The sequence below is a fragment of the Vombatus ursinus genome, unplaced genomic scaffold (assembly GCF_900497805.2).
Source record: "Vombatus ursinus unplaced genomic scaffold, bare-nosed wombat genome assembly UNPS02014809.1, whole genome shotgun sequence".
NCBI lineage: Eukaryota > Metazoa > Chordata > Mammalia > Diprotodontia > Vombatidae > Vombatus > Vombatus ursinus.
This window is the reverse complement of record NW_020954587.1, coordinates 20,436,120-20,447,993: the sequence shown is the minus strand read 5'-3', so window position 1 is coordinate 20,447,993 and position 11,874 is coordinate 20,436,120. Positions and strand designations below refer to the sequence as shown.

Below are 11,874 nucleotides of genomic sequence, written 5' to 3'. Positions count from 1 at the left end.
ATACATACATACATACATACATACATACATACATACATACATACATATGATTTGTATATCATGGACCAAACTTTGATACAAAGATTTTTTTTCCCATTTGACTACTTTCCTTCTCATCCTAGGTTCACTAATTTTGTCAATGCAGAAGCTTTTCAGTTTCAGTTAATCAAAGTTATCTATTTTAACTTTTGTAGTTGTAACTATATCGTTTGGTTAAGAATACATATCCTACCCACAGAAGGGAGATATACATGATCTTCTCCCCTGATTTTAAAAATGAAATGATTTTCAATGTTAAGATCCACATATCCATTTAGAAGGCATTGTGGAATATGGTGTAAGAAATTGATCCAAACCTAACTTCTTCCAGACTGCTTTGTAGTTATCTCAACAGTTTTTTTTAAACCAAATAAGGAGTTTTTTCCTAGGAAATTTATGTTTTCTACTTTATCAAACACTGGGTTATTGAGTTCCACTATTTCTGATTCTCCATTGTCTAATCTGTCCATTGATTGATCTCTCTATTTTTAAATTAATACCATATAGTTTTGATTTTTTTTTACTAAAACCATATAGTTTTGATGTCTGCTGCTTTATAATATAGTTAGATGTGTAGAAGTACTAATCCCCCTTCATCCCTATTTCTTTTCATCATTTCCCTTGATAGTCTAGATCTTTTATTCATCCAAATGAATGTTATTATTTTTATCAAGTTCAATTAAGTATCTCCTCTGTAATTTGATTGGTATATCATGATAAGTGATAATTTCCAAAAGTGATTTGGAAACCTTGTAATTTTTATCATATTGGCATGGCCTAGAGACATAAGCACTGAATATTCATTCAGCTATTTAAGTTATTCTCTATTTTTTAAGGAGCACTTTGTCGCTTAATCTATACAAATCTTCTATGTGCGTTGATGTGTCCATCTCAAGATATTTTATGCATTTTGTAGTTATTTGGAAAGATATGGCTTTATTATTATATTGGTTTCTTGGATTTTGTTATTATATAGAAATGCTGTTGGTTTTTCAGGGTTTATTTTGTAGCCTTCAACTGTGCTGAAGCTATTAATTGTATCAATTAATATTTTTGCTAACTCCCTAGGATTTCCAAGTATACCATCATATCATCAGCAAATAGGGATAGTTTTTATTTCCTCTTTACCTATCTCTATGCCTTTAATTTCCTTCTTTTTCTGCTATTGCTGTTGCTAGCATTTCTAGAACTATATTAAATCAGAGGGGGTAAAGTGAGCATCTTTGCTTCACTCTTGAATTTATAAGGAAAGGTTAGCGCATCCTCAGTGCATATGACATTTGCTTTTGGTTTTAGATAGATGCTTGTTATGCTATTTTTAAAAGGTCCCTCTATGCTTCTACCTTGCAGGTTTTTTAAAGCAAAAAAGAGTACTGTATTTTGAAAAAAGGCTTTTGTGTATTTGTTGAGATGATCACATGCTTTTAGATGTTTTAATTTTTAATACGATTGATTACATGAACTATTTTCCTGATGCTGAACCACCTTTGTATCCTTGGTATAAATCCCACTTAGTCATAATGAATATTTCTTGGATAAATCATGGTAGTGTATTTGATAGGATGTTGTTTAAACTTTTTGAGTCAATATTCACTGGTTATATTGGCCTATAGCTTTCCTTCTGTGTTTTATGTTACCCTGGTTTGGGCATTAGAACTATATTTGTCTCACAACATGATGCTGGTATGGTGCTACCTTTCTCAGTTTTTGAGAATAATTTGTAAAGCATTGGTATTAATTGTTCTTTTAAAAGTTTGATGGAATTCTCCTGTGAATCAAGACTCAGGGTCTCTCCCCTTTCCCCCCACTTTGGTAATTCCTTTACAGCTAGATCTGTTTTCTTTTCTGAGACTGGGTTATTTAAAATTTTTATCTGGCCTTCTGATAGTTTGAGTATTTTATATTTTTGAAGGTATTTATTTCTTCTGTGTTCTCCATTGTGTTAGCATATAACCGTGCATAATATATTCTGATTATTCTTTTTATTTCTTCTGGTTTTGTTGTGATTTCTCTTGTTCATTTGCTATTTAATTGATTTGATTTTCTGCTATCTTCTTTTTAACCAAATTAGCTAAACTTTTATTGATTTTATTACTCTTCTCAAAGAACCAGGTTTCAGTTTTAATGATCATTTCTCTGAGTTTTTTGGTTTCTAATATATCTATTTCCTCTCTAATTTTTAAAATTTCCTCATTTATGCTTATTTTAGGTTTGTTTATTTGTTGGCCTTCTAATTAAAAAAATCCGTTATTCAGTATGTTAATCTTCTCTTTTAAAATTTTGTTAATAAATGTTTGTAGAGATGATTTTTCACCCAAGGAATTCTTTAGCTGCATTGCAGAAATTTTTGGCACATTATTTCTTCATCATTTTCTTTCATGTAATTATCAGTTGTTTCTATGATCTGTTCTTTGACCCACTCATTAGTTAGGATGTCATCGTTAAGTTTCTATTTGGTCTATATCTTTTATTTATGGTCTCTGAACCAATGGTTATTTTTATTGTTATGGTCCATAAAGAATGAATTTATTATTTCTGCCTTTTTACATTTGTTTGCAATATCTCTGTGACTTAACACATGGTCTGTTTTTGTAAAACTTCCATGATGCACTGAAAAAAAAATATATATATGTATACTCTTTTGTAATCTCGCTAAGAAGATGCCACAAATCTTTTAGCTCTAGTTTCTTCAGAAATTTGTTCAGTTTCATATATTCCTTTTTGTTTAGCTTTCTGTTAGATATATTTAACATGGAGAGAGGGATATTAAAGTCTCCTGCCACTGTTATGTTACTGTTCATGTTTTCTTTTAGCTCAGTTAATTTTTCCTTTATGCATTTCAATATGAAGGCATTTAGAGCATATAATTTTATCACTGATTTGGTTTGTTGTCTATGGTTCCTTTCAGCATAATGTAATTTCCTTGTTTATTCCTTTTTATTTTTTGAATGTTAGTTTTCTTTGTCAGATAGCTTGATTGCAACTCCTGCTTTTTAGAATTCACTTGATGTATAGTAAATTTTTCTATCACTTCACTTTTAATTTGCATACAAATTGTAGGATTTTGTTATCCAGTTTGTCACTTTTCCACTTAATTGTATTAATTCATTCACATTTAAAGTTATGAGAGTTATGCTCATATTTTCCTCCAATTGTCTATAATATTTTAAAGTTATGATTTCTACAATTTTTGGGCTGTATACATAGTACTATTTTCCTTGAGTTACTGTAGCTTGATCTTTTTCAAGGTGGCCCAGTTACCAATAGTTCTCCTCACTACCAATGGCCTCTCTCATTTGTTATGTTTTTCCTTATGGAGTTTTACTTATTAATTCATTTTTCTTTCCTGTTTTATGTTTATTTAATTCTTGCCTTCTTTTTTCCCCTCTTAGTTAGTTAAGTAGACTTCTGCTTCCTTTCCTCCCCTTCAACTAGTCTTGTTCACTACTTTTTTATATTTCACTTTTTTGTGGGTGCCCATTTCCAGGGAAGCTTTCTCTTACTCTTTTCATTATCCACTCTCCCTTTTTGTCTAGAAATTTATTGTCTGGTTCATGAACTTTATAATTATCTAGTTCTTGATTCTCTGTATTCCTCATAAAATCAAAGCTTCTAAGGGTATCCATTTTGGGCTCTTCTAGGAAGTTTCTGCGACTGCCTCTTGCATGTAGCTTGTCCTGTGAATTTCTGCTTTCCATTGTCCTTTATTCCTACAACAATGCCAATTTCTACAGGGGACAGAGAGGAGTACTCTCCTTTCTCGCTTCCTTAATTATGCAGCCCACTTCTGATTTATACCTTCCTTCTGGTTACCTTCTTTCTGCATTTGCATAAAAATCTCTTCCAGGGTCTATGTCCTTCTACTCCCCTAGTTGACAGTTGCCCCCTGTTCTCACTCCTCTCCTGCTGATGTAGAACAAGTAATCTTTTCAGGCACCAAATCCCCTAGACCACACTCAAGCACAGGGTTGCCATTTTTTTTTCACACATCTCTCTTCACCCACAGAAATATTCATCAGCAGAACTCCTTCATATCACTAAAACAAAGATTCCTTCATTTTTCTACCCTTTTCAGTCCTTCCCCTCTCCTTTTTACTCACTCCCCTTCTGGCTCTTCTCTTCCTGAGAGAGCATGGGGGTCACCTTCCCCCTCATTGCTAGCCCTTGATTTGACATTGGCACATTACACATTCCCATCTATTCCTCTGCTCCCTTCCCCTATTTCATGCATTCTTTCATTTTGTAAGTAGTGCCACAAAAACACCCCAATATTGATTTGCCCATAGTGAGGGTGTTGCCAGGTTCTGTTTATAGTGACACCTATCCTCCTTTTTACCGATACCTCTATCTGACTTCTGCCTTCACCACTGTCTCCTTGTGTACATTTGGAAAAAAGTCTCTTCTGTTATTCTGTTGCTGTTGCTGTCCTTGGCTGGTATATTAATTTATCCTTCCTGAATTTCTTTTGTCTTGGGTTTTTGAAAAGCAAATAATGTCATCAGGTCTGGTTTTCTTACTGAGAATGTTTCAAATACCTCTTTATAATGGAATATAATGGAAAAAGTATTTTTTCATTTATGGTTAAACTTTGATTTGCAAAAAAACCCCAAATGGGGTCACAAAGGATCAGACATGACTGAAACAAAACAACAATAGAAACATCTAGAAAGGGAAGCAGTGATATAAAGAGTTAACATGGCTTCATCAAGAATAGGACATAACGGAATAACTTTATTGTCTTTTTTGGGTAGAGTTATTAATCTCCTAAATGAAAGAAATTCTATAGTTAGTCTTCCTAGGTTTTAGAAATACTTTTCACAAAGTATTTCATATTAAATTTATTAATGATTCAATGTCAACATAGCTGGGATATTGGTTAACATTTTGGTCACCAATCTGGATAGAGGTGCAGATAGCTTGCTCATAAAATTTGCAGATTACGCTAAAGGATGTCATCAAAGGATGGCATTGCTAATGTATGACACGATAATATACTGGAAGACAGAATGAAGATACAAAAAGATGCTGAAAGCATTGAGGTGTATCTAATAAAATGAAATTCAACAGGGATACATGTAAATTCTGACACTTGGGCACAAAAACAAATCAATTTCACAAGTACAAGATGAAGGAAGCATGGTTAGCTAGCAGTTTCTCTGAAAAAGACTGAGAGGTTTGAGTGGAATATTAGCTCAATATGAATCAATAGTGTCATGTAACAGTCAAAGAAGCTAAAATGATCTTGGCCTTTGCTGAGATGTATCACTTCTAGGAATAAGAAGGTTATAATCCCTTTGTAGTTTGACCTTGTCAGACTTCATCTAGAGTACTGCATTCAGTTCTGGGTGCTACAATTTAAGAAGAATTGATTGCTGGATAGTAATTGATAATCTGGACAGTGTCCAGAGGATGGAAGTCAAGAGGTCAGCCCTTGCTTGAGTTTCTGTCGTATGAGAATTATCTGAAGCAACTGGAGATATTATTTAGAGAAGAGAAGAATTAGGGGGGACATTATGGTCATCTTAAATATTTGAAAGTCTGCCATGTAGAAAAGGGAACAGATTTGTTCTGTTCAGCTCCAGAAAGAAAAACCTGTGCAAAGAGGTTTCCTGACGTCAGAAAAAAAACTTCCCAATATTAGAGCTGCTCAAAAGTTAAATGGTCTATGCTCAAGAGGTAATGGATTCCCCAATTTGGAAGTCTTCAAGTAAAATATGGATAACTACTTGTTGGATACAACAGTATACAGTCCTTTTAGGTATGGATTGGACTAGACAGAGATTGAGGTCATTTCTCAAATTTTGTGATTATGTAATTCTTTGATTCTGTGAAAAAAACCATTAATTTATGGAAATACAAATTATAACAGGGAAGAAGGTAGCATAAGATGCAACAGTCTTACTGGAAAAATTTACAACTCATCCCTTATAAAATAGGAGTTTTTTATGTGCTCAGATATTGCTTGAAATAAATAACAGGTTAGAATCCAAGATTAAGATTTTTAAAAATAAATGTATGATACTCACAAATATGCAGCTTTTCCATCTTCTAGATCTTTACTTTTGCCACTGGCACCACTTTTCTTTCCACACATTCTTCTAGTAATGCACATTAGCAATCCACATTGTCGGGTAAAGAAGCAGCTAACATCAGTTACCACAAAAATTAATAGAAGTGCAGCAACTCCTATTCCAATGACTGCACCAAGTCCAAAACCGTTAAAAAGTGTATCTTAAAAATAAACAAAATATTACATTTTATAAACTTAATAAGGAAAAAAGGAGAATATATTTCAATGAAAATTAGACCAAAAGTTCAGGGAAAAATTACTTTGAGATTTCAATTTTGTGATTATTGGAGACTAAACATCAAATTTCAATCAACATTTTAAAGCAAGGCTGTGGAAAATTCTTTGTAAAATGTCTATCGAAAAATACTACTTTTTAGCTGTATGACCCTGGGCAAGTCACTTAACCCTGATTGCCTCACCAAAAAAAAATACTCCCCTAAAAACACACTATACTCCTTGGGGTTGATAATACCTTTTCTAAATCTGATATGTCATTAAATTAATATTTTTTATCTTAAAAGTTTTGATTATTTGTTATTTGTTAAGAATATCAATAAAAAATTTGAATTAAAGTTTTATACAGAATGATTTAACTTTTACTCCTTAAATTTGTGAATTTATGTTTGAAAATTCCATTTTAAGAGAAAAAATATTTTAAAAGGAATGTCTCTACATATTTTAAAGTTCCCTTTTTACTATATTTTTAAAATAAATTTTTGTCCACATATCTTTTCAAACTTTTTATACAAAACAACAAACAAAACATTTGCCACAGACAAATTTTGAAAATTGTGTTATACAAATAATTGACCACTGGTTGTGATTTCTGAAAGGCAACATGGGTAGGAAAGGGGGTATTTATCATGTGACAAAGGGTTCAGTATATATCAATCCCCTTAGTGTGACATGGACAACCATGGCATCTTGGAGGCGTGAAAATCATTGCTGTGGTGGGAATACTCAACAGGGTAATAATGCATCATTCTTTTCTGTGCCTCAGTTTACCTTTCTTTCTCATGAAACATGACCAAGATTAGAAGTCTGAGTTTTCTCATACAAGATTAGCTTTTACAGAGACCAAGCTTGAGGTAACAGAAATGTTATGAAATACTGTGACTCATGCTATAAGTATCTTGTTTTCTCAGTGTTCTGAGACTAGACTCGTTTCCACAGACAGCAAGCCCACAATAACAGGAATGTTCTCAGAACATGTGTCTCCAACCATAAATATCTTGTCCTCTGAGTGTTACACAGTTGTGCTGATGTTTTTTCCCCTCTCCGTCACAGACCCCTCCCACATGCAAACACATGCAGGATCCTTGGGATCAGACAAGTGAGGGAAGTGGGGTAAAGGAGAGGAGGGGTCAGATGTGAAAGGGGGAATGGGAGGGAAAGGGAAGAAGTTGAAGGGCAGGAAGACCTCTAGCTGCCCGCCGTCCACTTTCCTGACTTTGGTGAATGGGGAACTCAGTGCATTTTTTTTAAAAATAAATTTATTTATTTTATTACATTTTAAGTTCCTGTTTCCCTCTCTCCTTCCCCACCCTGCACTAGAGAAGGCCATCATGTGACCATCACCATCAAATTAGGTCTCAGTTATAGCAAAAGTCAAAGTCTAGGTTTTTCTCTTCTTTATCATGGCTCATTTTCTTGCTATTTCTCTAGTTCAGAATCACAGAATCACAAAGCTGCAGAGTTGGAAGGAACCTTTGCAGTCACTAATTCTAACTACACCCCAAAAGAATCTCTGTTACAATACACTCAAGTTGACTTTGCTTGAAGCCCACTATGGAGGGGGAACTTGCTTCTTCCCAAGCCATCTCATTCCATTTTTAGATAACTCTAATTGTTAGGAAAATTTTCCTGCCTTCCATCTTAATTTTTTCCTTTCACAATTTCCTTGCATTTTTCTTTATTCTTCTCTGTGGAACTAGGCGGAACAAATCTGCTTCTGCATGACAGTGTTTCAAGTACAAGACAATTATAATGCTCCTCTGACTTTTCTCTTCTCCAGGTTAAATATGAACATTTCCTTTAATGTATCATATGTTACTGAATCCAAACACTTTGACATTATGGCTGCCATCTGCTGGAAATTCTCCATCTTATCAATGGAGAGAAAATAATGGATTTAAGAACAATTATAGAAATTAAGTCACCATGATTTGGCAATTGCAGTTGGAATGCGAGAACTTTTAAGATTCTGTGATTTTTAACTTCGGAATTAAACATTTAGGCAGAATTTTATGTAGAAAGTGAAATCTGAACTTAATTTTAGAAGTTGGGTAAACTGTGGCAGGCAAAGAGAAGAGCAGAGAGCATGAAGACGGGAATTGATTTGGTATGCTATGAGGATAGTAAAAAGACTACGAAGCATAGAGGAGCAGAGGGAAATTTTAGGTTTGACAGAGAGGATAGGATCAAGTTATAAAAGCTTAGTAAAGGAATTTAAACTTGATGTGGTAGACAACACATTAAGGTTCTTTGTAGAATCTTGAATGGGAAGTCCTACTTAAAAAGTGAAGTCTGGCAGCTTATTGAAAATGAATAGGGAAGGAAATCTGTCTTTGGACATCAATCAGTAAATAAAGCTTTTGAGGTCAGTGTGGCTATGATAATAGTCATTCAGGGGTCAATTATGGGAGGAATTGCTAAGGTTTGGCATTGAGACAAAGGAGAAAAGAATCAAGTCAGATTCATATCAACATACACATTTGTTGATGTTGTTTAGTCAATCAGTCACACTTGACTCTTCGTGACCCCATGAATCATAGCACACTAATGCTGTCTGTGGAGTTTTCTCAGCAAAGGTACTAGAGTGGTTTGCCACTTACTTCTCCATTCAATATATACATACCAGACAGAGACCACAGAAACATGTAAGTAACGTCTCTGTGTGTGTGTGTATGTATGTGTGTGTGTGTGTAAAATCAAAGCCTAAAAGCCTTCTGCTAGGCATACACAGTCCTTGTCCTTAAGGAATCTATCCACAGTCTAGTTAAGGAGACAAGGCATAACTGAGGTTAGTAACAATATAATTGTTTTATAAAAACCACAAATGCAAGATGTGGCCTAGGGTAATACAGCATTAATTATCAAATTAATATATACTATGGGTTCATCTCCACTACGGACTTTGAATAGTTCATGGAGGAGAGACTTGACATAAGAATCAAGATAGAATCATTTTGTTGGAAGGGACCTTAAAGGTCCTCTAATTCAGCTGCCTTCCCACTTTAGGAATCCTTTCTGCAATGTTTCTATTAAGTGCTCATCTAGCTTTTTCTTGACCATATCATGAGAAGAAGCTCATCACTTTGCAAAGTAGAGTCTCCATTTTTTTTTTGGACAGCTGTTTGTTAGAATTTTTTTCTCTGGATATCAAACTGAAATTTGTCTTCCTCTAGCTTCTACTCATTTTCCCCTCTTCTACTCACTGAGAGATCCAGTGCGTGGAACTATATAGATTGTTTATGTAACATTCTTTCAAATATCTGAAGACAACTCTTATATTTGAGTTTTAGCTAATTCCTCTGTTTTCCAAAGTAAACATCAGCAGGTCACTCCATATTCATTGATCAATCAATTAATTAACTCATTTATTTATTTATTCAGCATTTATCAAGGGCCCACCATATGCTATGCTCCAAACTAGGTGGAGTCAGGTATACAGAGATAAAAAAGAAAAAATTATCTTCCTCTAGGAAACTCATATTCCACTAAGAGGAAACAGCACATATGGAAAACCAAATTTAAAAAAATAGCATGGTGTGTGAACTAACTGTGACAAAGGCAAAATAAATTTATTGATACTAGAAACTTAACTTTTATCTCTAAACACTTAATGTGTAATAATACCCTATTTTTGCTATAATCACCTGTTTTTACATAATTTGGCATTGAGTTCACAAGATTTAAAAAAATCTTTTTCTTCTTTATTTTATTCATTCATTTATTTCATTCTTTTTTTTTTAACATTTTTATTTAAAGTTTTGAGTTCCATATTCTATCCCTCCTTCTCTCCTTCCTCTGCCCCCTCTCTGAGGTGGTAAGCAATCAGATATAGGTTATACATGTGAAATTATGTGAAACATTTCCATATTAGTAATTTTCACAAGATTTTGATATATTCTTTAATCATAGGATCACAGATCTAAAGTTATAAGGGATGTCAGAGGTCATCTAGTTTAACCTTTTTTTTTTTTAACCAATGAAGAAAATTGAAACACAAGGAGGTTAAACAAGTAACCCAAGATCATATAAACAGTAAGCAACCAAAGTGGGATTTGAGCCCAGGTCTTCACAGCAAAGCCTGTTCCATTCTGTCAAGCTTGGATATGATACCACCTGAAAAATAACACTTTAATCATATTAGCTATCACATACCTTTGACAAATAATAAAATTTCCCAACTCTGGCCTTGATTATATCCCAGTGGTTTTCAGTAGATTTAAGTCAGGTGACTTCCCAATCTATTGAAGTATATTAATCCCTATCTCTCAGATAAATTATTAAATTTCCTGACAAGTGACATAGTGCAAGATTGTACTGCAGTATTTAATTTCCATTTTGGATTTCTTTTTTGTAATTCTGGTACAGTTCTGCTTTTTAGGATATTTATCACCATTCATTATTTCCTCAATAGGGATAAGATTTCCAGGCCAACTGGAAGCAAAGATATCCCCTGAGCATTTTATTTTCTTACAGTCTGATAAAGATGTTCAGATCTTCTAGGCTCACCTTGATTTTCTCTATCAATGATTTCAGTAAAGCCTTGAATGAAAAAGTCAGTTTCGTTAGTAAAAATAACCTTTTGCCATTCTTCATTACTCTAGTCTTTATATTGTCTTAACTCATGACAGCAAGGATTAGCAAATTTTTTCAACTGTTGTTTTTAGTTTTGGACCACACTTTCATTTGTGCTTTGATACAACTGATATTGTTTCTTTATGGGCTTGAATGATACTTGAATCACTTGGCTTTCTCACACCTGTATCTGCTACAATATTTTTAACAGTCATTGAGGTATGCTCTTTAAGCACCTCAACTTGGCATGTTTCCCTTATCCATTCTTTTTTTTTTTTTGAGCTAATGGGGTAAAGTGACTTGCCAAAGGTCACACAGTTAGTAAGTGTGAAGTATCGGAGGACACATTTGAACTCAGGTCTTCCTGTATCCAGGGCTGGTGTTCTATCCACTGCTCCATCTAGCTGCCCCTCCCTTATCCATTCTTAAAAAGTACAAAATTAAATTAAATTAGGCTTTAAAACAACAAAAGAAAGAGAACAATAAAACATTTATATGATGTGAAATCAATCATTCATTTACAGAGACATAGCTAAAGATGGAGAAACTAGCTTACTCTGATTCCATCTGGCCAAGGTCAGTGAATCACAAACTACAATCCTTTTGGTATGATGGAAGACTTACCACCAAGACTTACCACCTATCCTTTCACAACACCCTCTAGATCCCTAGGGTGACCTGCCAATGTATGTAGAAATGTTGCTGATTTTTTGTAGCCTGAAAACTTACTGAAATAATTAGTTTCTCCATTGATCCTCTAGGATTTTTAAAAGTAAAATAATATCTCATAAGCTAAGAGGGATAATTTTATCTATTCCTGGACTATCTTAACACCTTTTATTTTTTTTTTTCTATTATCTTATGGCTATTGCTAACATTTTTAGAATTGCGTTAAATAACAGTAGGGATAAGGGGGATTCCTTGCTTTACTACTATATATTTTTTTCTTTTTTAAAATT

General features: G+C 33.8%; 1 protein-coding gene across 1 annotated transcript in view; it reads right to left on the bottom strand.

The window, feature by feature from the left end:
- Positions 1–11,874, bottom strand: part of NCAM2 (neural cell adhesion molecule 2) — a 251,181-nt gene that overhangs the window by 13,464 nt on the left and 225,843 nt on the right. The window contains exon 16 of the mRNA XM_027875469.1: positions 6,066–6,270. Coding sequence (XP_027731270.1) covers positions 6,066–6,270 — 205 coding nt within the window. The remainder of the gene's footprint in view (positions 1–6,065; positions 6,271–11,874) is intronic.